This window comes from Dendrobates tinctorius, unplaced genomic scaffold (genome assembly GCF_039654945.1).
Source record: "Dendrobates tinctorius isolate UK_male_01 unplaced genomic scaffold, ASM3965494v1 ptg000146l, whole genome shotgun sequence".
NCBI classification, from domain to species: domain Eukaryota; kingdom Metazoa; phylum Chordata; class Amphibia; order Anura; family Dendrobatidae; genus Dendrobates; species Dendrobates tinctorius.
Window position 1 is genome coordinate 954,458 of NW_027361813.1, and position 27,757 is coordinate 982,214.

At 50.1% G+C, this 27,757-nt stretch overlaps 1 protein-coding gene across 3 annotated transcripts in view; it reads right to left on the minus strand.

The window, feature by feature from the left end:
- The window catches only part of SRCAP (Snf2 related CREBBP activator protein), a 122,153-nt gene that overhangs the window by 4,579 nt on the left and 89,817 nt on the right, over window positions 1-27,757 (minus strand). For 2 of the 3 annotated variants that reach the window (XM_073546301.1, XM_073546300.1), the window contains exons 9-26: window positions 11,661-11,750; window positions 10,581-10,685; window positions 10,315-10,502; window positions 9,218-9,395; window positions 8,996-9,132; window positions 8,690-8,859; window positions 8,391-8,583; window positions 8,179-8,315; window positions 7,886-8,072; window positions 7,621-7,790; window positions 7,377-7,543; window positions 7,152-7,304; window positions 6,166-6,330; window positions 4,712-4,945; window positions 4,456-4,626; window positions 1,633-4,376; window positions 1,338-1,552; window positions 1,057-1,259 (exon numbers count right to left, since the gene is read on the minus strand). In XM_073546301.1, the coding sequence (XP_073402402.1) occupies window positions 1,057-1,259; window positions 1,338-1,552; window positions 1,633-4,376; window positions 4,456-4,626; window positions 4,712-4,945; window positions 6,166-6,330; window positions 7,152-7,304; window positions 7,377-7,543; window positions 7,621-7,790; window positions 7,886-8,072; window positions 8,179-8,315; window positions 8,391-8,583; window positions 8,690-8,859; window positions 8,996-9,132; window positions 9,218-9,395; window positions 10,315-10,502; window positions 10,581-10,685; window positions 11,661-11,750 (5,607 nt within the window). The remainder of the gene's footprint in view (window positions 1-1,056; window positions 1,260-1,337; window positions 1,553-1,632; window positions 4,377-4,455; window positions 4,627-4,711; window positions 4,946-6,165; window positions 6,331-7,151; window positions 7,305-7,376; window positions 7,544-7,620; window positions 7,791-7,885; window positions 8,073-8,178; window positions 8,316-8,390; window positions 8,584-8,689; window positions 8,860-8,995; window positions 9,133-9,217; window positions 9,396-10,314; window positions 10,503-10,580; window positions 10,686-11,660; window positions 11,751-27,757) is intronic. The other variant, XM_073546302.1, reaches the window with a different exon arrangement.

A 27,757-nucleotide genomic window follows, 5' to 3' on the forward strand; every position in this document is an offset into this window, starting at 1 on the left:
GTTTGGTCGATCGGTGGTTACTGCAGGTTGTAGGCTTGTCGGAAGAGGTGGGTCTTCAGGCTCTTTTTGAAGGTTTCGATGGTAGGTGAGAGTCTGATATGTTGTGGTAGAGAGTTCCAGAGTAGGGGTGATGCGCGAGAGAAATCTTGTATGCGATTGTGGGAAGAGGAGATAAGACGGGAGTAGAGAAGGAGATCTTGTGAGGATCGGAGGTTGCGTGCGGGAAAGTACCGGGAGACGAGGTCACAGATGTATGGGGGAGACAGGTTGTGGATGGCTTTGTATGTCATGGTTAGGGTTTTGTAATTGTTAGGGAGTGTCTGGGCAATTGGGAGCCAGTGAAGGGATTGACAGAGGGGAGATGCTGGGGAATAGCGGGGGGATAGGTGGATTAGTCGGGCAGCAGAGTTTAGAATAGATTGGAGGGGTGCGAGAGTGTTTGAGGGGAGGCCACAGAGCAGGAGGTTGCAATAGTCAAGGCGAGAGATGATGAGGGCATGGACTAGGGTTTTTGCAGATTTTTGGTTGAGGAATGAACGGATTCGTGAAATATTTTTGAGTTGAAGTCGGCAGGAAGTGGAAAGGGCTTGGATATGTGGTTTGAAGGAGAGATTAGCATCAAGGATTACTCCGAGGCAGCGGGCTTGTGGGACTGGGGAGAGTGGGCAGTCATTTACTGTAATTGATAGGTTCGTAGGGGGGGGGTCACGTGAGATGGGGGAAAGATGATGAATTCTGTTTTGTCCATGTTGAGTTTCAGAAATCTAGCGGAGAAGAAGGATGAAATAGTGGACAGACATTGAGGGATTCTGGTTAGTAGGGAGGTGATATCTGGTCCAGAGATGTAGATCTGTGTGTCATCAGCATAGAGATGATACTGAAAGCCATGAGATTCTATGAGCTGTCCCAGGCCAAAGGTGTAAATAGAGAACAGCAGGGGCCCAAGGACTGAACCGTGTGGGACATAACCACATTCACTGTGAGAACGTACCCATCACTGCATATATATCCCAAGAAGTGTCAAGACTAGTAGAAGCGTGGTCCTTGTATGCTTACCGCAGTCATACTGGATGAGGCGCAGGTCAGGGAACTGGGTCCTCATATTGGAGATAATGCCGTGAAGGCAGCGGGTGTGAGGGGTCAGCCCCTGGGACAGGGTATCTCTGAAGACCGACTCCTGCAGGACCAGGGAGGGTGGCGGGTGTGAGGTGTGGAGAGTAATCTGTGGGGCCTCCACAGGAGGCATAGCAAATATAAACCTAGAAGAGCAATATAAATGCAGATGAGGAAGACTGCCATAAAGCTCCAGCGCTCCCATGAAGGACCTACCCACCCACCTCTCGATGATGGGGGCCAGCTGTTCCAAGCGCTGCTCCGCAGTGAAGGTGCATCTACGTAAAGCATCCGTCTGCTGGCTGGAGAAAGGTATGGCGCAGGCCTGTAGCACCTCTGTCCCATAGATCGGAGCCAGGCTGCTTTTCATCTCGTTCAGATGAAAAATCCTGTCCAGTCTCTCCAATTTCTGTCTTCTCCGTCGTTCCTCTAGTGGCTCCTGACGAGAGAAGACTCAGAATTCACACGTCATCTTGTACATCAGTACAGCCAGCAAGTCCTCGCAAAAGGTTCACTTACCAAGTAAAAAGGAGACCGAGGTGGGGGCGGCAGCTGACGTCGAGGTCGCACACACGCCGATGCCATGGCACTGTGCAATGGCTGTTCATCTTCCATTGTGCCATCAGACTCTGCAGCTGAGCCAAGTGTCATGCTGACGGTTGGAGGGTCTGCCACAGACAGGGACAGAGATGGCTCCTGGACACTTGGGGCCAGAAGGCTATTGACAGGTGGTGAGGACTGCGTGTCTGATGTGGGAGAAGCCGTGGTGATGGAGGCGGCGGCAGCGGGGAATACACTACTTTCTGCTGACGTGAAGGGCTTCGCATGCAGGGCAGTTGATGGTGACTGAGGAGGGAGCACCGAAGTAGTGAGTACAGGAATGTGAGAATGAGCAGACACTCCTAATGAAGGGGAGGAAGTAGCCACAGTCAGGGGAGAAGAAAAGGAGATCACCAGAGGATGGGGGGCCGGGGGAGGCGGCAGCAGTGAGGCGGAGGGAGAGTCTAAAGACTGGGCACAAGCAGAAACAGAGGACGACAAATCAGGGGCTGGAGAGGGCACCAGTAACAGCGAGGCAGGATCTAAGGACGATGCCGACATAGAAGGCGTGGACGCTGGCAACAGGGGCAAAGGAATAGGAGTGGAGGCTGGCATTGAGGGCATGGGTGCCGGCATTGAAGGTGGCTGTGTGGACACTGGCAAAGAGGGCTGTGTAGCTGGGATCCTGAGAGACAGGCAGGGGAGCGTGGACTGAGAGAAGCCAGATATGACCGGCGGCACAGACGACACACCAGCTGCCTCCAGAGCAGGAAGCAAGGTGACCTGGCCATCAGCCGGGGCAGGAGGCAAAGTAACCTGGGCTTTAGCGGGCAGTGGGGTCTGCGCCTCGGTGGGGACAGAGGGCAGAGTCATCATCTTTGTCATCACAGCAGGCAAAGGGGTGGATGAGGGAGGACAAGAGCCAGGGGAAGAATGCCTCATTGATGCCAGGGCTATAGGAGCAGGTATCAGAATGGAATGCGAGGAGAGCGGCTCTCCGGGCACACAGGACGGCCCAGCACCCGCCAGCAGAGGAAGGGACGCTGTTTGAGAGGCAGAGAGCAGGCGTGATGGCTGCATCCCTGCTGTGGAGGGAGCAGAGGTGGTGTTAACCATGGGGATGGACACCTTCGCAGAAGCTGCTGCCAGCAAAGGAACTGTACCAGAGGCAGACAACAAAGGCACAGAGGATGGGGCTGCAGAGGGCAACTTCAGAGGCGACAATGAATCGGATGCAAAGGCTTCTCGCAGGGGCACAGAGGCAGAATCAGAGGACAGTACGAGAGGCTGGCTACCAGCAGCCTCCAGGATAGAGGAGGGCAGGGCAGACCGTAGTGGGATAGGAATGGCCGCACCAGAAGGCGGGGCAGACAGCACAGAGAGGGGAGTGGCCGCACCAGGAGGTGGGACAGACAGCACAGAGAGGGGAGTGGATGCACCAGGAGGCTGGGCAGAAAGAGGAGACACATGGAGGGGGGCATTAGAAGCTGGAGCAGACAGCAGAGGAAATGAGGTGGCAGCCTGAGCAGAAAGCAGAGGGAGGGAATTGGCAGCACAAGGAGGTGGAAAGGACAGAGGCAAAGGACCAGCAGGTGGAGCAGACATAGGAAGGGGGGCAGTAGCAACAGGAGGCGGGGAAGACAGCAGAGGGACAGCAGCCCGAGCTGGTGCAGACTGCAGAGAAAAGGGCGCAGTAGGCAGAAGCGGGACAGACTGCACAGGCAGGGAGATGGTAGCTGAGGCAGACATGAGTGGTAGGGGAGCAGTAGCTGCAGATGGGGCAGGCTGCGGAGGCAGGGGGGCGGCAGCTGGGGGCGGGGCAGTCAGAGAGAGGGAGGAGACTGTAGTAGCAGGTAGACTTCCAGCTGCTGATAATGGCATTATAGGGGATGGATTAGAAACAACTGTGAATGGTTGCGGAGATGGAGTCTCAACAGACAATGAACTCTGGGTGGAGGATGACACTGGCAGAGGAGCTGTAAATGACACAGGAGCTGCGAGTAATGGCAGAGAGGCAGACACTGAGGCTGCTGGGAAGGCGGTGGCACCAGGTGCGGAGTACAGCACCGAGGTGGCCCCACTACTGCTAGAAGGTAGAGGAGATAGCGCGAGTAGAGACACTGGACTGGTTAGGAACCGAGCAGGGATGGGGTAAGAGCTGGACACTGTACTGGGACCCGAGTTTGCTAAGAGAGTAGGCACTAAACTCAGGTTGTATGTGGGGGTGGCAGTGGTCATTTTGGAGATGTTGGCAGATGGAGGAGAAGGAGGATTTGCGATGAGATTAACATACAAAGCACTGTCTGCAGAGTTGGTGGAGGTTGTTACAGGCTGCGACACCTGGACAGCTGTACCATTACCATTCTGTACAGATTGAGGGTCCAGGGCTCCAACACGGAAAGGACAGGGTGTAGCATCTGGACATACAGTGTGCGTGGAGGAGCAGTTGGAGATGCTGGGGTTCTGGATGGGGGCAGGACAACAGTTGGGAAGAGACGGACTCTGAGTGTGTCTAGGAGGAGGTGAGTGGTGATTTGTCAGCTGTACTGCTGCAGATGTTGTCAGAAGCCGTAAGGCTACACCAGACACAGGGGGCACAGAGGACTCTTCTATATTAGGCTGAGCAGGATGAGGAGAAGGGAGCCTTGAGGACAGCGTTGGGCTGGACATCATCAGCAGAGGACTTGTTGCCAGAGTCAAGGTGGAGGTGGAAACGACCGGAGCTGCATAAAACAAAGTCCACAAACCCTAGTCAGTAACATCTGAATAGGACACAAGAATATGTGCGAGAAGAGGACATACCTGCTCGCTGCTCCCCGAGTCCTTCTCGGGCTGTAGACTGTTCAGCAGATGGACCAGGAACAACTCTGAGAAGAGGTCGCACCGGTGGGGCCACAGGATGGTGCAGAGGAGATGCAGGAATATCTCTGGTAGACTGTCTTACCACAATCTTTACCACCCCTGGGGACGGTGCTAAGAAAAAAAAAAAAAAAAGGGGGGCATCATCCCTTGCACAGAGAAGTAGGACAGGAGCCACCAACTAAGCACCAGAACTCACCTTGCCCTGGAGAAGCTGCAGGAAGGCTGGCGCTGTTCACCAATGTGTGCTGCAGAGACTGCACAGACATGGCCTGAACCCCAATCTGTGCCTGACTGGTATTCTGTACCAAATGAGACACCGGCGGTGCCGGCGATGCTGCCTGCTGTGCCAAGGCCTGGATGAGCGCGAGCTGTGCAGGCTGGCTAAGCAGATGATGTTGTCCACCAGACGAGACAAGGTGAAGCACGTTACCTGTGACATAATAAAGTCAGTTACCTACAGGGTAACATTGGACATTCATAACCCTTACTTCTGCTCCTCCCCTGAACAAAACTGCCCACCTTCAAATGAAACCAGAGATCTCATGTCTTCTCATTACTCCCCTGCAAGCCTCGCGGGAAGGGTCACTCCCTTGACGCCCCCTGTAAGCCTCTCCGGCAGGGTCCCTCCAATGACGCCCCCTGTAAGCCTCTCCAGCAGGGTCCCTCCAATGACAGCCCCCCTATAAGCCTCTCCAGCAGGGTCCCTCCAATGACGCCCCCTATAAGCCTCTCCAGCAGGGTCCCTCCAATGACGCCCCCTATAAGCCTCTCCAGCAGGGTCCCTCCAATGACGCCCCCTATAAGCCTCTCCAGCAGGGTCCCTCCAATGACGCCCCCTATAAGCCTCGTGGGCAAGGTCCTCATTACTCTCCCATAAGCCTCATGGGCAAGGTCCTCATTGCTCCCCCATAAGCCTCATGGGCAGGGTCCTCATTACTCTCTCATAAGCCTCTCGGGCAGGGTCCTCATTATTCTCCCATAAGCCTCGTGGGCAAGGTCCTCATTACTCTCCGATAAGCCTCGTGGGCAAGGTCCTCATTACTCTCCCATAAGCCTCGTGGGCAAGGTCCTCATTACTCTCCCATAAGCCTCGTGGGCAAGGTCCTCATTACTCTCTCATAAGCCTCTCGGGGCAGGGTCCTCATTGTTCCCCCAAAAGCCTCACGGGCGGGGTCCTCATTGCTCCCCCCAAAAGCCTCACTGGCAGGGTCCTCAATGCTCTCCATAAGCCTCTCGGGCAAGGTCCTCATTGCTCTCCATAAGCCTCATGGGCAGGGTCCTCATTACTCTCCCATAAGCCTCGTGGGCAGGGTCCTCATTACTCTCCCATAAGCCTCGTGGGCAGGGTCCTCATTACTCTCCCATAAGCCTCTCGGGCAGGGTCCTCATTACTCTCCCATAAGCCCCGTGGGCAGGGTCCTCATTACTCTCCATAAGCCCCGTGGGCAAGGTCCTCATTACTTTCCATAAGCCCCGTGGGCAGGGTCCGCATTGTTCACCCATAAGCCCTGTGGGCCGGGTTCTCATTGCTCCCCCATAAGTCTCTCACGCAGGGTCCTCTCTCACTTTGTGCCTGTCACTAACTTAGCCATATTTAGTTCTGCTTTTGTGCTCTGGAATTAAGGACACTACAATAAATGATGCTCTTACCCTGCAGCGGTCGAGGTTGCCCCACTCCGAGAGGCCGCACCGGAGCACCACCTAACGTCAGTTTGGCACCCTGCAGCTGCAGTGTGAGTGGCTTTGTGATGGACTGACTTTGGATGGGACGTCCCCCAAGGGATGCCAATTGTGACAGGCTGATGACTTCTCCGGCTAGAAAACAAACATCACGTCAGTGAATAAGAAGCGAACAAAAATAGACTCATGTACTGTGCAGGCGTTACCGCTACTTACAGGGCAGGCTCATGTACTGAGCAGGCTCGTGTACTGTGCAGGCGTTACGGCTACTTACAGGGCAGGCTCATGTACTGAGCAGGCTCGTGTACTGTGCAGGCGTTACGGCTACTTACAGGGCAGGCTCATGTACTGAGCAGGCTCGTGTACTGTGCAGGCGTTACGGCTACTTACAGGGCAGGCTCATGTACTGAGCAGGCTCGTGTACTGTGCAGGCGTTACGGCTACTTACAGGGCAGGCTCATGTACTGAGCAGGCTCGTGTACTGTGCAGGCGTTACGGCTACTTACAGGGCAGGCTCATGTACTGAGCAGGCTCGTGTACTGTGCAGGCGTTACGGCTACTTACAGGGAAGGCTCATGTACTGAGCAGGCTCGTGTACTGTGCAGGCGTTACCGCTACTTACAGGGCAGGCTCATGTACTGAGCAGGCTCGTGTACTGTGCAGGCGTTACGGCTACTTACAGGGAAGGCTCATGTACTGAGCAGGCTCGTGTACTGAGCAGGCTCGTGTACTGAGCAGGCTCGTGTACTGAGCAGGCTCGTGTACTGAGCAGGCTCGTGTACTGAGCAGGCTCGTGTACTGAGCAGGCTCGTGTACTGAGCAGGCTCGTGTACTGAGCAGGCTCGTGTACTGTGCAGGCGTTACGGCTACTTACAGGGCAGGCTCGTGTACCGTGCAGGCGTTACCGCTACTTACAGGGCAGGCTCGTGTACTGTGCAGGCGTTACTGCTACTTACAGGGCAGACGTGCTTGCACTTCAGGGGTCAGTATGAGCCTTTGGGGAGCAGGACACACAGGCTGAGCGTTCTGCACTGGAACAGATTTAACGGCCCCAATGGACACTGGAGTCACGGATGTGACAGCTGGACAGGACTGGACAGGGAGAGGAGCTGCACACAACAAATGACATGATGGTTATTAACAGCAAGCTATGAGACCCAGGCTGTGGGCACACAACTCACCCTTCAGGACAGGCGGCAGAGGAGGAGTACAATTACTGGATGCCAACAACAGAGGAGTTGCTGGCTGGGGGGCGGCAGAGGGGAGCACGTCCTGGGACTTCTGAGCCAGACGAGTATTGTTCACTACCATTACCGAGCGTGGGTCAGGCTTCACAGGCTGGAGCATCCTGAAGGGAGAGGGCCGTGTCAGCAAATCACCGAGGACAAATATGCGGATGAAATGGTGCCCATCAGGTAAACACACCTGTTCACCTTCATCTTGAGCGTCCGAGGTCTAGGAGGTGGCTCCGGGGATTCTGCAATCTCTTGGATCAGGGAACGCGACTGCTTGTACTGGGGCAGGAAAACATCCCGCTCGTATCGGCTCACCCGCCCCTCCATGTTAATGAAGTCAAACAAAGACATGTCCATATGCTGGGGACAAAGGAAGAAGACACCATTGTAGCCCTCAAACCTCCACGTAAGCAGTGACATCCGCAGTCCGCACCCCCTGTGGGCCCTGTACCTGCCTCGAGCGGGTGGCGCTGTAGAGCATGAAGAACCAACGAAGGGATGGTGTAGCATATGCCACTGGTTATGAAGGGTGAATGGATCGGACGTGGATCAAACAGATTGGGATGATTGCACACTTTGCGGAGCTGCATCAGGATGTTAATGACACTCATGAAATGGCCGCTGGCTAGAGTCTCCCGGGTCCTGTGGAGAAAGAATCAAGATATGGAAGATCAAGCCACAGTAAGATGCGAACGGAGGAAGTGAGAAAAAACGTGACGAGCCCTCACTACAGGCCGCCGGGACTTACGCTGCTTGTGACATGAAGTCGTCATACAAGAAGCGCTGGCGCTTAGAAAGACGGCAGTAGACAACATGCTCATATTTTTTTGGCATCTGCTTTTCAACATCCAGCTTAATCCTGCGGAGGAGGAATGGCCGCAGCACCTGTGGATAACACAGGAGAATCAGCAAGCCCTGCTACAGTCCGAGCAACAGTGTAAGCGGCGTCAGCTCTCCCACCTTGTGCAGTCGGCGCACGAGCCCCTCGTTGTACTCCTGACTTCCTTCTATCATGCCGGTCAGGGGATTAGAGAACCATTCCTTAAACTCACGGTGAGACTGGAAGACGTGAGGCATCAAAAAGTGCATGAGTGACCACAGCTCCATCAGAGAGTTCTGCAGCGGAGTACCGGTGAGCAGCAGCCGCCTCTGACTGGGGAGAACAGCAGTGTCAGAATGGGACCTCGGAGAAGGGGGCCACTCCACCACCCCCAGTAAGCGCCGGGCAGGGAGACCCCCAGCAGCACACTCTTTCTCACCTATTGAAGTTGAGGAGACTCTGCCACCGCTGAGACTTAAAGTTCTTGATGTTTTGTGCCTCATCCAGGATCAGATACTTCCAGTTCTTTCTTCGGAAGGCCTGGTGATCCTGTAGAACCAGCTTATAAGAGGTGATGCACACATGGAAAGCGTTGGCTTTTGTCCATCCCTGTCAATGGAAAAAAAGAAATTAAGCACATCAGTCGAACAACTCAGAGCCCCCCATACACCATAGACAGAGCCCACCTGACCTCCCATAGCCAGAGGCATCCCCCATAATGAGAGGCCCTCCACCATCCACCTACCTGTCTTTTCAGCTTCCGCTCTTTCTGGGAGCCATAATATGTCAATATTTTAAAGCTGGGACACCAGCGTTTCAGCTCCATTTCCCAGTTCAAAATGACACTGGTGGGAACAATGATGAGATGAGGTCCCCAATTACCTGGAAAACACAATGGAGATATGTAACGCCTCCTTGAATGTGCAGCAGGACAATGTGCAGCAGGACAACGCGCCACCACACTCACCTCGCTCACAGGCTAGATGCGCCAGAAGAGAGATGGTCTGAATGGTTTTTCCAAGCCCCATCTCATCGGCCAGGATGCCATTAAGCTTCTTTTCGTACATGGTCACAAGCCACTCCAGACCAATGTGCTGGTATTCCCGAAGGTCCCCGCGCAATAGGAAAGGAACCGCCGTCTTCACCTGGAAGAAAAGGAGCACAGATCACAGTCCACTAAGATTGCATTCCTCCTATCCTCTGCCCCCATATCCGAGCCCTGAGAAGATGGCTCCCCCTGTCACGTACCCGCTTCTCAGCCCGTGACTTGGGGTTGCGCCTGCAAGGGTTAATCTCTCTCTCCTCACTCAGTCCAGCATTCAGCCTCTGTCCTATGCTGCAATGGGAGCATAAATCACACCCCGACACAGACCAAGCACCCCGCTCATACACACGGGCGAAGAGTCCCGGAAGTACTACTACTATATATGTCAATCACCAGGATCACACACTCTAAGGCTATGGATTCTTTAGCGCCTACAAGGTTCAAACTCATTAAAGTTTAAACTTTAATAGAAAAGGTACAGTGCTTACAATAAAAGGATATAAAATATGGAAATATAAAGTGACATACAAATATGCAAAACAGTTATAAAATAAAAGGGAGAGACTTACAGAAATATCTAAACTTTGCAGTCTGGTATTCTGCTCCCTGAGGGAGGGAGGAATATGAAACGGATCACATCAGCTCGGCTGTCCCTCAATATGTGAACAACTTTCTCTGTGTAAGGCCTAATTTATAGATTTAACCTGGAGGTCAGATTTCTAGACCAGCCTCTCACGTTAATATTCTAATTGCTGGTGTGTGACTGGACCAAGGCTACTTTATGTGGCATCTCCCTTCACAGGCACCAGAAGGTGTGAAATGTCTCCAATTCTGTGTGCTCTCAAGAAGGCCCCCCTTGGGTCCAAAACTGCCTTTTCTCAGGATAACATATGCTATCACCTTTGTGAGACCTGCCGCCTAAGGACAGATGCTAGTTAACTGCCGGCCATAAATCGCCTACAAATACATATTTCCACTACACCCCCACAATGTCTGCACTGCGTGCTCAGCAGTGGTACCTGAGTGGTGGCCAATGTGTACCCCTTTGGCTGCAGAGATTCGGCCGTAGCAGCAATATCTGTGATTTCTTTCTTGGGCTCGGGAGGGTCATGGGTTAAGTTGTCACTTCCGGGGTCGTCCTCATCCTGTTTGACAAGAAACTCCACTCCTTCAGATTCACAATCCGAGGGGTGGTAATCAGAAGAGTCTGAAAGGTAACGAGACGTATAAACCTCATCCCTGACCGACCAGCCGCCCCTCTGAGTATTGCCATGCACCCACTCACCATAGTCCTCATTTCCCACACTGTCACGCTCGCTCAGGCTACTGCTCTCTTGATCTGATGGCAGCACAGAGTATTTCAGCAGCAGCTCCTCTAATGACATCTCTCCTGCGAAAATTTGTTACGTGGATTAAAAGAAGGATGTGATCATTTATAACATCCCTCATTACTGATGCAAGGTGACTGGTGCCGCCTCTATGCATGGCCCCCAGTACATTCATCTACTCGCAAAATGTAAACGCTCTGCCATCACCCAGATATCCTGTCTACAGAGTGCAGCCCCGTCAGGAGAGGCTAGAGGCACAAGTAAGGGGTTAATCACACATGTATGAAGCCCCTTCTCGGGTCCTACACCGAATCCACCATGGTCAGACAGCGCTGACCATGGCTCAGGCAAACTACTGAAGGCCGTGATTCGCGTCATGACAGCCAGCACTGCTGTGGTGGGCAAATTAAATGCGATGACAGCACTTGACGTTCACAAAGTTTGGGAAGATGGCGAGCAACGCGGCCAGTCTCCGCGGGCCAGATGCGCGTCCAGTCTCCAGACACACAGTGGACATAGGATTTCTCAAAATCCACCATGCTGTAACATCTGTCCACTGCTGGTCTGTCACTGCATAAGTACGTACAGTCAAAATCGCAGCAACTCCGGATAGTGGACACAGACCCTTACTGGTGAATTAAGCGCTATCTGCCGTCCCGCCAGACACGTGGGGCCCTCCACTGTCCCCCCTCCCCCGACACGTGGGGCCCTCCGCTGTCCCCCCCCCCTCCCCCCCGACACGTGGCGCCCTCCGCTATCCCCCCTCCCCTGATACATGGGGCCCTCCGCTGTGCCCCCCTCCCCCGACACGTGGGGCCCTCCGCTGTCCCAGCATTACAATTACTGTGGCTGCGGACCACCTCTGTGCACCACATTTACCATCACTGCGGCTGCGGACCACCTCTGTGCACCCCGTTTACGATCACATCATAGCGGCTGTGGACCGCCTCCGTATACCCAGTTTACAATCACAGAGGCTGTGGACCACCACTGTACATGCAGAGGATAGGACTATGGAGGTTATGGCTAGCACCTACCTTCTCTAGCCAGCTGGGAGAGCTCCTCGGCATGATCTTGCTTTCCTGCCATCTCCTCCTCTGCTTCAATTGTGTCCTCCTCGTCCTCAGCTGCAAACAGCACACAAAGCACAGTGAGCTGACTGAAGGAACAGAAAAAGCAGGAGACCCCAAAAATGCATCCATCACCTACTGTATGACCCCAGGTGAAGGAGGCGCTGGCTGCAACAGTCACTTGTAACCCCAACATCCTGCTCTGTGAACACGTTAGGGAAACAGGACCGCGAGTACATGCCCTGTTACCAGGTGAAAGTGTTCGATCCCCACGGTGGGATTCATTCTCTCCGCAAACACAAGGTAGCTCAATTTAGTGCCAAAAGCAGGAGAGGAACATGAAAACCAGATAAAGTAGCACAAAAACCTGTCAGGAACCAACATGACCTGAACCCACGGAAGAACACCACAGGCAACCAGAACTGACCCCCGGGTAGGACCACCAGCAGGTCTAGTGGGAGCAGTGTTCCCCTAAACATTCATGGCAAAGGTATTTTACACCAAGTAGAAAAATCCAATTTTCTCTTTAACTTGAGGGATACAGGACCATGGGACATCCCAATGAGGGAAAAGAACAAAAGCTGACACTGGGCCACCGAGCAGGCCGACGTTACGTCATAACCGGCATCAGCAGAAGCCAGAGGGGATTTTGTACAATTTTACGATGGGTGTGGATGACCAACAAACCCTTGTGTACACTTTCAGGGATTGCTGAAAAAAACAATCAGAATGCCAAAAGATGGATTCAGACATCCCTAACCAGATCCAGACAATGGAGGAGAGGGCGGGAGGACGATGTACTGAGTGATGACCAAGGCAGACAACACCTATGGAAGAGAGGATGGTATAGGGTCCTGCAGGAAGGCAGCGAGCTCTGACACCCAGAGAATGGTGGTAACGCCCACCAGACATGCCAACTTCCACCCAATGCAGATGGAGAGATACTGCAAAAGGCCTCAAAAGGTGATCCAAACCAACATTATAGTGCCCATCATCAGGATTGTGCTCAGTGACTACAGTGTCAGGTTGATGCTGTTATAATGATTACACAGATAACTGGTGATGAAATCAGTCTTGTGGTTGTTGTGGAATCTTTATTTTCAGTTAACGAGTTTCTTGTGCAGCCTGTGGTCTGTGTGGGGGCTGTGGATGGGGCCTGTGTATGTGTGGGGGCTGTTGGTGGGGCCTGTGCGTGTCTGGGGCCGTGGGCAGCATGTCAGTCTGCAAAGTGCATCATAGAAGTGTGGATCTCAGAATTACTCCAGAATGATGTATACAGACTGTAGCCCTGCCTCTGCCACCATCGAATGTCCATTTATCTACTCTCCCTACAGGTACGTAACCCAACTTTCCACACAGACTTTCCCTCACTCGGTATGCTTTTCAACTAACCTCTGCTGTACCCCCAATATTATTTATGAGCTTGTTTAGTTGCCTTGATCATATGCATCTGGCTCATTCTTAATTATGTGATCCAGATGAGCACAGACCACTCCTCTCTGCTTCACACCTGAATGTATTTTCTAGCAAGTATATTACAAACCATACGTCTGCCAAGACGTCAGTCTGCAGCGTCTATCATACAAGTGTGGAGCTCAGAATTAATCCAGTATTGAACCAGAAGGGAACTGAAGGTAACTGGATACAGTCACTGTAAACAATGTTTGTTTGTTTTCACTCTCACCCCTATAATCTTCTACTAACCCCTCTAATCCCTACACCTAGTAAGGAACTGTTCATCTCTCCGTTCATCCACATACAATCCTTTCTCCAAATACAGACAGCCCCCTCTTGCTCCCACCTGCTAACACTCTCTCTAGTCGTCCTCACTGCCGGTGACATCTCTCCAAATCCTGGTCCTCCTCACCACAATCCCACAGTCATCTCTACCTTTCATCCATGCCCAATCACAACTTTCTGTAACTTCTCTAACCTTATACCCATTCACCCAGCCCCGCTTCCCCATTCCCACTAACAGGAGCTCTGTGGAACGCTCGCTCTGTCTCCAACAAACTTTCCTACAGCTATGATGTTTTCATTACTAACAAACTTTCCTTCCTCGCCATCACTGAAACCTGGTTCACCCCCTCTGACACAGCCTCTCCTGCTGCACTCTCCTATGGTGGATTCCACCATTCCCACACACCCCGCCCCAGCAGCAAGCATGGTGTAGGAGTTGGTTTTCTCCTGTCAGATAACTGCTCCTTCCCCCTAATCCCACTGCCACCCTCTGTTACCCTCCCTTCCTTTGAGGTTCACTCTGTGCGCATCTACTCCCCCTCAAACTGGCTGTCATTTACCACCCCCCAGGGCCAGCCACCACCTTCTTTGAACACTTCATCACCTGGCTACTTCATTTCCTCTCCGCTGACATCCCCACTTTCCTCTTGGGTGACTTCAACATCCCCATTGACACTTCCTACTCAGCTGTCACTAAACTTCTCTCTCACTTCCTCCTTTGGCCTCACTCAATGATCTTCTGCAGCCACTCAAAGATGGCCACACATTGGACCTCATCTTCACCCGCCTCTGCTCCCTATCTAACCTCTCTAATGCACCTCTCTCTCTTTCTGATGACAACTTACTTACATTCTCTTCCCTCTCCACTCCAGGTCCACAATCCCCACCCTACAAACTCGCAGAAATCTCAAACACCTCGATCTACACTCACTGTCTGAATCCCTCCTCCCTCTTACAGACATAACTTCCCTACACAGTGCGGATGCCGCTGCCGCTCTATATAACACCACAATAGCTGCAGCTCTGGAATCGGTTGACCCTCTCACACATAAAGCTCGCAAAATCAACAGACAGCCCTGGCACACCAGCCTGACCAAACAACTGAGGCGACCTTCAAGGGCTGCTGAGCGGAGAAGATGCCACTCCAACAAGCACTTCATTGCATTCAAACAGTCCATCACTACCTTCACGGCCACACTTGCTGCACCAAAATCAACCTACTTCTCATCTCTCATATCCTCACTGTCTCACAACCCTAAAGTTATTCAACACCTTCAATTCTCTCCTCCGTCCCCCAGCACCTCCTCCCTCCCCACTCATCTCAGCTGAAGACTTTGCCTCATTTTTCAAGCCAAATTCTGATAACATCAGAGAGAGTTTTTGGTCTACAACCCCCAGAGCCCTTCCCCCTAACTGCCCAGCCCTCCTCCTCCAAAACCAACTTCTCCACCATTACAGAAGATCGACTCTCCACTCTACTCTCTAGATCACATTTCACCACCTGTGCATTTGACCTGATCCCATCCCACACCTCACCACAGTCTTCATCCCAACCCTAACCCATCTCTTCAACCTATCACTAACAACTGGTGTTTTCCCCTCAAGCTGTAAACATGCCTCAATCACACCTATCCTCAAAAAGCCCTCTCTTGACCCATCCTCTGTATCTAGCTATCGCTCCATATCACTTCTCCCGTATGCTTCATACTACTGGAACACATCCATCTTGAACTGTCTGCCCATCTCTCTTCTTGGTCCCTCTTCCACCGCTTACAATCTGGCTTCTGGCCGCATCATTCCGCTGAAACTGCCCTAACTAAAGTCACCAATGGCCTATTAACCGCCAAAGCCAAGTGTAGTGAAAATATTTGTATGGGTCCATGACTAGCAGTAACTAGCATCTGTTCTTAGGCTGCAGCTCTTCACAAAGGTCATAACCTATGTTGTCCTGAGAAAAGGCAGTTTTCCTGGTCCCAGGGTCTCCGACCCCAGGGTGCCTTCCTGAGAAGGCACAGAATGGAACCATTTCACACCTCTGATGCCTTTGAAGGAAGCCCAGGAGGTCCCTTCCAACTCTACGATTCTATGGGAAAGATAGGTTACTACACAGAGCAGTTAGAGAAAACTAATGTATTCATTGGTAAAGTAGCCTTTATCCAGTCACAAACCAGGAATTAGAATATTAACACGAAGGGCTGGTCTAAAAATCTGCTCTCCAGGCTAAACCTATAAATTGGGCCCTCCACAAAAAAAGGCATTCACAGATTGAGGGGCAGTCAAGCTGATGTGATCCATTTCATATTTCCCCCACCCTCAGGGAACAGAATACCAGACTGCAAAGTTTACATATTTCTGTAAGTTTCCCTCTTATTTTATAACTGTTTTGCATATTTGTATGTGACTTTGTTTCCATTTTTTTTTTTATCCTTTTATTGTAAGCACTGTACTTTATTAAAGCTTTAAACTTTAACATATTTAACATATTTGAACGCAATATCTCTGAGCCTAGCTGAGCACATAATCGGAATCTGCATTCCTTTCCCCACAAGCCCATCCCAAGCAGCCGCCTCTAGAACTCTGCGTTATTGAGTTATAAAGCATAGCAACCAGGAATTAAATACAGTAGCCGTATTTGGTCTTCCTGCACAGATAAAATTCAACATAACCCTATGGCGCCACCGCAGTCCCATTTAGAGCTTCGGGCGGAAAGTAATGGGCATCCACGGTTCTGGCGGGAAAACCATGCACTCAAGATATGGGAGGAGGCTGCATAGCCCAGGGGGTTGGGAGGGAGCAGCCTAGGTGAAAATAGGCAGCTTCTCATTTTGGACTTAGTTTTTCTACTGGCAGGAGGCCCATTACCTGTTGCGGCCAGGGAATCATGTAACAAAGGTTTGGACCTGTGATTATAAATAATTGAGCGCATTCTATCTACTAAGGGGTCCAAGCGGATTCCAAGATGTTGTTTTCATTATTCCACTTAAAGGGGAACTTAGCTTTTAAGCTTACAGGGTGGGGGATGGAGGGCATTAGATTCAGAATTTGGCATTTAGAGGTTTTCAAGTTATAATATGACACTTAGGTAAAGGAGTCTATCACTTCCATTACTCTATTGAGCGACTCTTTGGGATTGATAAGGGATAAAAAATGTCGTCTGCAAACAAACCGATTTTGTGCTCTACATTACCAATTTTAATACCAGTTATCCTAGGGTGCATTCTAATTTTTTCAGCTAAAGGTTCGATTAATAGCGCAAATATTAGAGGAGAGAGTGGGCACCCCTGCCTCGTTCCATTAGTGAGATTAAATGTCTGACATCATTTCTGAAATGAGAACTGAGGCTGACGGGCTAGAATATAGAGGGGTGATCGCTCGAAGTATATTACCGTCAAACCCAAATCAGGACAACACTTCGAACAAAAAACCCCAATGCACTCGATCGAACGTCTTTTCAGCATCTAAAGAAAGAAGCAGAGAGGGTCCGCCTCCCCCCGGCTATATGGATGATATCAATCATCCTCCTCGTACCATCTAGGGTCTGTCTAGACTTCACAAATCCCACTTGATCTTTAGGCACTAAGGCAGGAATTTTTTCTGAAATCCTATTAGCTAGAATTTTGGAATAAATTTTAAGATATGTATGCAATAATGAAATCGGCCTAAAGTTGACTGTTCGATCAGGGGTTTTACTTGATTTTGGGAGGGGTATAATTGTTGCCTGTAACATCTCTCTTACAATTTTCCCGATCTGCATAAAATTTTGGAAAATTGACATCATATGAGGGGTCAGCATGTCTTGAAATGTTTTGAAGTATTCGCTCATTAGACCGTCAGGGCCAGGGGACTTGCTGTTTTTCATTCCTCTAAGGGTACGTTTGCACGTTACGGATTTGGTCAAGATTTGCTTCGTATTGGACACTGTATATTGCCGCAGTGCTCAGTCCGCAGCATTCAGATGTTACAGCATAGTGGAGGGGATTTAATGAAATCCCTTCTACACTATGCGTGCAGGGCCGCATCAGGCGGCCTTGTGTAACCGGACAGGCGGCGCATCTTTCAAGACCGCAGCATGTCAAATTATCTTGCGGAGACGCTCCGACTCCACAAGATAAACAGCACAGTCTATGAATACGATGCGATGATTCCGCATGAGTTCAATGAACACATCCGGAATCTCCGCGCGTACAACAGTGGTCGGAGCGGGGTATTCGCTGCATCCAAAGCGCAGGGATTACGCCCCGTGGAGACAACCTAATTGTTTGCTGTACTTGTTTGGGATATTAGTTGGTTTAATATATGTAATGTGTCCCTCTGGTATTTTAGGAAGTTTTACGCTCTCTCAGAATTGATTTATTAATTTGGGGGGGGTTTGGTATTGCGATATTTTCCTGCAGATTATAGAGGGAGGAATAGTAGTGTGAGAAGGTGTTAGCGAATTCCTTGGGGTTATATATTTTTTTGGTTGTTCTGTTTGTGGGAAAACCTTTGTTTAGTCATTTTGTCTTAAATTTTGTTGGCTAATATTTTGCCCGTTCTGTTTGCCTGCCAGTAATATTAGGCTTTTCCGTAGATTGTACTCGTATGTGTGTTGGAGTAGTTGGTATAATTCATACCTTAGTTTCTGTAATTTTTGGAGAATTGTGTTTGTGTGTCTCCTCTAGTGCGACTATGTTTTGACTAATTTCCTCTATTTGACATACAGTGCCTTGCTAAAGTATTCGGCCCCCCGGAACTTTTCAACCTATCATGCTTCAAACATAAAGATACCAAATGTAAATTTTTGGTGAAGAATCAAGTGGGACACGATTGTGAAGTTGGAGGAAATTTATTGGTTATTTTAAATTTTTGTGAAAAGTCAAAAACTGAAAAGTGGGGCGTGGAGTATTATGCGGCCCCTTTAGCTTAAAGGGAATCTGTCACCCCTTTTTAGTGATATCATGTAAAGATATCACCCAATTGTGCGTCCCATAAGGATTCTTTTAGGATTTTTTATTCCCCCCCGACCGCTTATATGCTCCGCTCACAGTTGGGCAAAGCATACTGCGCAGGCGCCAGAGGCCTCTTTGAATGCGCAAGCGCGGCAAACGTTATCTGTGATATTCACAGATGAAGATTATGCTCAGCAAACAGAGGAGGGGAGAAGAAGCTGATTAAGCCACGCCCATCGGACCGGACCGCGCCGATTTGCACACCTCTTCACCAACATAACAAAGGTATTTTTGCTTCAAAGGTGCGGGGACGGGGGGGAATAAAAAAATCCTAAAAGAATCCTTATGGGACGTACAATTGGGTGATATCTTTACATGATATCACTAAAAAGGGTGACAGATTCCCTTCAATACTTTGTTGCGCCTCCTTTTGCTGCGATTACAGCTGCAGTCTCTTGGGGTATGTCTCTATCAGTTTTGTACATGGAGAGACTGAAATTCTCGCCCATTCTTCCTTGGCAAACAGCTCGAGCTCAGTGAGGTTGGATGGAGATCGTTTGTGAACAGCAGTTTTCAGCTCTTTCCACAGATTCTCGATTGGATTCAGGTCTGGACTGTGACTTGGCCATTCTAACACCTGGAGACGTTTATTTGTGAACCATTCCATTGTAGATTTTGCTTTATGTTTGGGATCATTGTCTTGTTGGAAGACAAATCTCTGTCCCAGTCCCAGGTCTTTTGCAGACTCCAACAGGTTTGCTTCAAGAACGGTCCTGTATTTGGCTCCATCCATCTTCCCATCAATTGTAACCATCTTCCCTGTCCCTGCTGAAGAAAAGCAGGCCCAAACCATGATGCTGCCACCACGTTTGACAGTGGGGATGGTGTGTTCAGGGTGATGAGCTGTGTTGCCTTTACACCAAACATATCGTTTCGCTTTGTTGCCAAAAAGTTGGATTTTGGTTTCATCTGACCAGAGCACCTTGTTCCACATGTTTGGGGAGTCTCCCAGGTGGCTTGTTGCAAACTTTAAACACTTTTTATGGATATCTTTGCGAAATGGCTTTCTTCTTGCCACTCTTCCATAAAGGCCAGATTTCTGCACTGTATGACCGATTGTGGTCCTTTTGGACAGACTGTCCCACCTCAGCTGTAGATCTCTGCAGTTCATCCAGAGTGATCATGGGCCTCTAGGCTGCATCTCTGATCAGTCTTCTCCTTGCTTGAGATGAAAGTTTAGAGGGACGGCCGGGTCTTGGTAGATTTGTAGTGGTATGATGCTCCTTCCATTTCAATATGATCGCTTGCACAGTGCTCCTTGGGATGTTTAAAGTTTTGGAAATCATTTTGTATCCAAATCTGGCTTTAAACTTCTCCACAACAGTGTCACGGACCTGCCTGTGGTGTTCCTTGGTCTTCATGATGCTCTCTGTGCATCAAACAGAACCCTGAGACTATCACAGAGCAGGTGCATTTATACGGAGACTTGATTACACACAGGTGGATTATATTTATCATCATTAGTCATTTAGGACAACATTGGATCATTCAGAGATCCACTATGAACTTCTGGAGTGAGTTTGCTGCACTGAAAGTAAAGGGGCCGAATAATTTTGCACGCCCCACTTTTCAGTTTTTGTATTTCCACAAAAATTTAAAATAAGCAATAAATTTCGTTCAACTTCACAATTGTGTCCCACTTGTTGATTCTTCACCAAAAATTTACATTTGGCATCTTTATGTTTGAAGCATGATATGTGGGAAAAGGTTGAAAAGTTCCAGGGGGCCGAATACTTTCGCAAGGCACTGTAGTCTCGCTTTTTTATATTGGGACGCTATTTGGAGCAGTTTACTCCGGGTGTCGGCCTAGTGAGCGCACCGTACTGTAGATATGGACACATCAGGTGTGTTATTGTGAAATATTCTGATAATGCTTCCTGCAATTGGGGCCTAATTTTATGGGATGTGATTAGTTATTCATTCTCTATGGGGGATATGTCGGGTAGTTAAATCCCTCTATGATTTGGCAGGAGACCGGGGCGTGGTCCGACCAGGTGATGTGCCCCATCGTGGCCGTTTGGATGTCCTGTAATAACCATTTGTCTGTGACCATTAGTTGAATTCTGGAGTCGCCTCTATGGGAGTGTGAGTAGAAGGTGTAATCCCGCTCGGAGGCTGCAGAACCCGCCAGACATCATAGAGTTCTTCCGCTAGGAGGGTCTGAGTGAGTGATCAGGGATTTTCTCTCTTTTGGGGGGGGGGGGTACCGATTTGTCAATGTTGGTACAGGGGGTGATATTAAAGTCCCCGCAGAATAATAGGGCGCCTTTTTTAACCTTTGCTACTACTGCCAGGGTGTCTTTAAGAAATGAGATCTGCTTGGAGTTAGGGGCGTAAATAGAGACAATGGTGTAGGGCTTGTTACTTATGGTGCAGGCTAGGATGACGTCTCTTCCCTCGTCGTCCACTACGCTGGGGACTAGCTGGAAGGAGACGCTGTTCGCTATCGCCATTAATACTCCGCTTTTTCTCCCTCAATTGCATGGGAATGAAAGACATTTGGGAAGTTCCTATTCTTCAGTCCGGGGGCGTCAGGGCTATTTAGGTGGGTTTCCTGAATACAAACTACAGCTTCTTTTAGGGATTGGGCCTCTTTCCATAGAAGGGATCTTATGAACGGACTATTCAGTCCTTTTACATTAATGCCGGAAATGTGAAGAACCATGTACAGATTACAGATAAAATCTATGTGTCACCACTAGAGAAATAGGAAAAAAAGGGGGAATAAACAAATTTTTAAAAGTTTATGAAAAGGAAAAAACAAAAAACTAACAGTTTCAAAAATAGAGTTTGGTTTGTAGTGAACCTCCTGGATATGCTCCGCTATCCAGTATATAGTGGGGGGTATTGGGGGCAGATATGCTCCGCTATCCAGTATATAGTGGGGGGTATTGGGGGCTGATGTGCTCCGCTATCCAGTATATAGTGGGGGTATTGGGGGAAGATATGCTCCGCTATCCAGTATATAGTGGGGGGTATTGGGGGCTGATGTGCTCCGCTATCCAGTATATAGTGGGGGTATTGGGGGCAGATATGCTCCGCTATCCAGTATATAGTGGGGGGTATTGGGGGCTGATGTGCTCCGCTATCCAGTATATAGTGGTGGGTATTGGGGGCAGATATGCTCCGCTATCCAGTATATAGTGGGCGGTATTGGGGGCTGATGTGCTCCGCTATCCAGTATATAGTGGGGGTATTGGGGGCAGATATGCTCCGCTATCCAGTATATAGTGGGGGGTATTGGGAGCTGATGTGCTCCGCTATCCAGTATATAGTGGGGGGTATTGGGGGCTGATATGCTCCCCTATCCAGTATATAGTGGGGGGTATTGGGGGCTGATGTTCTCCGCTATCCAGTATATAGTGGGGGTATTGGGGGCTGATATGCTCCTCTATCCAGTATATAGTGGGGGGTATTGGGGGCAGATATGCTCCGCTATCCAGTATATAGTGAGGGGGTATTGGGGGCTGATATGCTCCTCTATCCAGTATATAGTGGGGGTATTGGGGGCTGATGTGCTCTGCTATCCAGTATATAGTGGGAGGTATTGGGGCAGATATGCTCCGCTATCCAGTATATAGTGGGGGGTATTGGGGGCTGATGTGCTCCGCTATCCAGTATATAGTGGGGGGTATTGGGGGCTGATATGCTCCTCTATCCAGTATATAGTGGGGGGTATTGGGGGCAGATATGCTCCGCTATCCAGTATATAGTGAGGGGGTATTGGGGGCTGATGTGCTCCTCTATCCAGTATATAGTGGGGGTATTGGGGGCTGATGTGCTCCGCTATCCAGTATATAGTGGGGGTATTGGGGGCTGATATGCTCCTCTATCCAGTATATAGTGGGGGTATTGGGGGCTGATGTGCTCCGCTATCCAGTATATAGTGGGGGTATTGGGGGCTGATGTGCTCCGCTATCCAGTATATAGTGGGGGGTATTGGGGGCTGATATGCTCCTCTATCCAGTATATAGTGGGGGGTATTGGGGGCAGATATGCTCCGCTATCCAGTATATAGTGGGGGGTATTGGGGGCTGATGTGCTCCGCTATCCAGTATATAGTGGGGGGTATTGGGGGCTGATGTGCTCCGCTATCCAGTATATAGTGGGGGGTATTGGGGGCTGATGTTCTCCGCTATCCAGTATATAGTGGGAGGTATTGGGGGCAGATATGCTCCGCTATCCAGTATATAGTGGGGGGTATTGGGGGCTGATGTGCTCCGCTATCCAGTATATAGTGGGGGTATTGGGGGCTGATATGCTCCGCTATCCAGTATATAGTGGGGGTATTGGGGGCTGATGTGCTCCGCTATCCAGTATATAGTGGGAGGTATTGGGGGCAGATATGCTCCGCTATCCAGTATATAGTGGGGGGTATTGGGGGCTGATGTGCTCCGCTATCCAGTATATAGTGGGGGTATTGGGGGCTGATATGCTCCGCTATCCAGTATATAGTGGGGGTATTGAGGGTTGATGTGCTCCGCTATCCAGTATATAGTGGGGGCTGATGTGCTCCGCTATCCAGTATATAGTGGGGGGTATTGGGGGTGATGTGCTCCGCTATCCAGTATATAGTGGGGGGTATTGGGGGCTGATGTCTTGGTAGATTTGTAGTGGTATGATGCTCCTTCCATTTCAATATGATCGCTTGCACAGTGCTCCTTGGGATGTTTAAAGTTTTGGAAATCATTTTGTATCCAAATCTGGCTTTAAACTTCTCCACAACAGTGTCACGGACCTGCCTGTGGTGTTCCTTGGTCTTCATGATGCTCTCTGTGCATCAAACAGAACCCTGAGACTATCACAGAGCAGGTGCATTTATACGGAGACTTGATTACACACAGGTGGATTATATTTATCATCATTAGTCATTTAGGACAACATTGGATCATTCAGAGATCCACTATGAACTTCTGGAGTGAGTTTGCTGCACTGAAAGTAAAGGGGCCGAATAATTTTGCACGCCCCACTTTTCAGTTTTTGTATTTCCACAAAAATTTAAAATAAGCAATAAATTTCGTTCAACTTCACAATTGTGTCCCACTTGTTGATTCTTCACCAAAAATTTACATTTGGCATCTTTATGTTTGAAGCATGATATGTGGGAAAAGGTTGAAAAGTTCCAGGGGGCCGAATACTTTCGCAAGGCACTGTAGTCTCGCTTTTTTATATTGGGACGCTATTTGGAGCAGTTTACTCCGGGTGTCGGCCTAGTGAGCGCACCGTACTGTAGATATGGACACATCAGGTGTGTTATTGTGAAATATTCTGATAATGCTTCCTGCAATTGGGGCCTAATTTTATGGGATGTGATTAGTTATTCATTCTCTATGGGGGATATGTCGGGTAGTTAAATCCCTCTATGATTTGGCAGGAGACCGGGGCGTGGTCCGACCAGGTGATGTGCCCCATCGTGGCCGTTTGGATGTCCTGTAATAACCATTTGTCTGTGACCATTAGTTGAATTCTGGAGTCGCCTCTATGGGAGTGTGAGTAGAAGGTGTAATCCCGCTCGGAGGCTGCAGAACCCGCCAGACATCATAGAGTTCTTCCGCTAGGAGGGTCTGAGTGAGTGATCAGGGATTTTCTCTCTTTTGGGGGGGGGGGGGGGTACCGATTTGTCAATGTTGGTACAGGGGGTGATATTAAAGTCCCCGCAGAATAATAGGGCGCCTTTTTTAACCTTTGCTACTACTGCCAGGGTGTCTTTAAGAAATGAGATCTGCTTGGAGTTAGGGGCGTAAATAGAGACAATGGTGTAGGGCTTGTTACTTATGGTGCAGGCTAGGATGACGTCTCTTCCCTCGTCGTCCACTACGCTGGGGACTAGCTGGAAGGAGACGCTGTTCGCTATCGCCATTAATACTCCGCTTTTTCTCCCTCAATTGCATGGGAATGAAAGACATTTGGGAAGTTCCTATTCTTCAGTCCGGGGGCGTCAGGGCTATTTAGGTGGGTTTCCTGAATACAAACTACAGCTTCTTTTAGGGATTGGGCCTCTTTCCATAGAAGGGATCTTATGAACGGACTATTCAGTCCTTTTACATTAATACCGGAAATGTGAAGAACCATGTACAGATTACAGATAAAATCTATGTGTCACCACTAGAGAAATAGGAAAAAAAGGGGGAATAAACAAATTTTTAAAAGTTTATGAAAAGGAAAAAACAAAAAACTAACAGTTTCAAAAATAGAGTTTGGTTTGTAGTGAACCTCCTGGATATGCTCCGCTATCCAGTATATAGTGGGGGGTATTGGGGGCTGATGTGCTCCGCTATCCAGTATATAGTGGGGGGTATTGGGGGCTGATGTGCTCCGCTATCCAGTATATAGTGGGGGGTATTGGGGGCAGATATGCTCCGCTATCCAGTATATAGTGGGGGGTATTGGGGGCTGATGTGCTCCGCTATCCAGTATATAGTGGGGGTATTGGGGGCAGATATGCTCCGCTATCCAGTATATAGTGGGGGGTATTGGGGGCTGATGTGCTCCGCTATCCAGTATATAGTGGGGGTATTGGGGGCAGATATGCTCCGCTATCCAGTATATAGTGGGGGGTATTGGGGGCTGATGTGCTCCGCTATCCAGTATATAGTGGTGGGTATTGGGGGCAGATATGCTCCGCTATCCAGTATATAGTGGGCGGTATTGGGGGCTGATGTGCTCCGCTATCCAGTATATAGTGGGAGGTATTGGGGCAGATATGCTCCGCTATCCAGTATATAGTGGGGGGTATTGGGGGATGATGTGCTCCGCTATCCAGTATATAGTGGGGGGTATTGGGGGCTGATGTGCTCCGCTATCCAGTATATAGTGGGGGGTATTGGGGGCAGATATGCTCCGCTATCCAGTATATAGTGGGGGGTATTGGGGGCTGATGTGCTCCGCTATCCAGTATATAGTGGGGGTATTGGGGGCAGATATGCTCCGCTATCCAGTATATAGTGGGGGGTATTGGGGGCTGATGTGCTCCGCTATCCAGTATATAGTGGGGGTATTGGGGGCAGATATGCTCCGCTATCCAGTATATAGTGGGGGGTATTGGGGGCTGATGTGCTCCGCTATCCAGTATATAGTGGTGGGTATTGGGGGCAGATATGCTCCGCTATCCAGTATATAGTGGGCGGTATTGGGGGCTGATGTGCTCCGCTATCCAGTATATAGTGGGAGGTATTGGGGCAGATATGCTCCGCTATCCAGTATATAGTGGGGGGTATTGGGGGCTGATGTGCTCCGCTATCCAGTATATAGTGGGCGGTATTGGGGGCTGATGTGCTCCGCTATCCAGTATATAGTGGGGGTATTGGGGGCAGATATGCTCCTCTATCCAGTATATAGTGGGGGGTATTGGGGGCTGATGTGCTCCGCTATCCAGTATATAGTGGGCGGTATTGGGGGCTGATGTGCTCCGCTATCCAGTATATAGTGGGGGGTATTGGGGGCAGATATGCTCCGCTATCCAGTATATAGTGGGCGGTATTGGGGGCTGATGTGCTCCGCTATCCAGTATATAGTGGGAGGTATTGGGGCAGATATGCTCCGCTATCCAGTATATAGTGGGGGGTATTGGGGGCTGATGTGCTCCGCTATCCAGTATATAGTGGGCGGTATTGGGGGCTGATGTGCTCCGCTATCCAGTATATAGTGGGGGTATTGGGGGCAGATATGCTCCGCTATCCAGTATATAGTGGGGGGTATTGGGGGCTGATGTGCTCCGCTATCCAGTATATAGTGGGGGGTATTGGGGGCTGATATGCTCCCCTATCCAGTATATAGTGGGGGGTATTGGGGGCTGATGTTCTCCGCTATCCAGTATATAGTGGGGGGTATTGGGGGCTGATATGCTCCTCTATCCAGTATATAGTGGGGGGTATTGGGGGCAGATATGCTCCGCTATCCAGTATATAGTGAGGGGGTATTGGGGGCTGATATGCTCCGCTATCCAGTATATAGTGGGGGTATTGGGGGCTGATATGCTCCTCTATCCAGTATATAGTGGGGATATTGGGGGCTGATGTGCTCTGCTATCCAGTATATAGTGGGAGGTATTGGGGCAGATATGCTCCGCTATCCAGTATATAGTGGGGGGTATTGGGGGCTGATGTGCTCCGCTATCCAGTATATAGTGGGGGGTATTGGGGGCTGATATGCTCCTCTATCCAGTATATAGTGGGGGGTATTGGGGGCAGATATGCTCCGCTATCCAGTATATAGTGAGGGGGTATTGGGGGCTGATATGCTCCTCTATCCAGTATATAGTGGGGGTATTGGGGGCTGATGTGCTCCGCTATCCAGTATATAGTGGGGGTATTGGGGGCTGATGTGCTCCGCTATCCAGTATATAGTGGGGGGTATTGGGGGCTGATATGCTCCTCTATCCAGTATATAGTGGGGGGTATTGGGGGCAGATATGCTCCGCTATCCAGTATATAGTGGGGGGTATTGGGGGCTGATGTGCTCCGCTATCCAGTATATAGTGGGGGGTATTGGGGGCTGATGTGCTCCGCTATCCAGTATATAGTGGGGGGTATTGGGGGCTGATGTTCTCCGCTATCCAGTATATAGTGGGAGGTATTGGGGGCAGATATGCTCCGCTATCCAGTATATAGTGGGGGGTATTGGGGGCTGATGTGCTCCGCTATCCAGTATATAGTGGGGGTATTGGGGGCTGATATGCTCCGCTATCCAGTATATAGTGGGGGTATTGGGGGCTGATATGCTCCTCTATCCAGTATATAGTGGGGGGTATTGGGGGCAGATATGCTCCGCTATCCAGTATATAGTGAGGGGGTATTGGGGGCTGATATGCTCCTCTATCCAGTATATAGTGGGGGTATTGGGGGCTGATGTGCTCTGCTATCCAGTATATAGTGGGAGGTATTGGGGCAGATATGCTCCGCTATCCAGTATATAGTGGGGGGTATTGGGGGCTGATGTGCTCCGCTATCCAGTATATAGTGGGGGGTATTGGGGGCTGATATGCTCCTCTATCCAGTATATAGTGGGGGGTATTGGGGGCAGATATGCTCCGCTATCCAGTATATAGTGAGGGGGTATTGGGGGCTGATATGCTCCTCTATCCAGTATATAGTGGGGGTATTGGGGGCTGATGTGCTCCGCTATCCAGTATATAGTGGGGGTATTGGGGGCTGATGTGCTCCGCTATCCAGTATATAGTGGGGGGTATTGGGGGCTGATATGCTCCTCTATCCAGTATATAGTGGGGGGTATTGGGGGCAGATATGCTCCGCTATCCAGTATATAGTGGGGGGTATTGGGGGCTGATGTGCTCCGCTATCCAGTATATAGTGGGGGGTATTGGGGGCTGATGTGCTC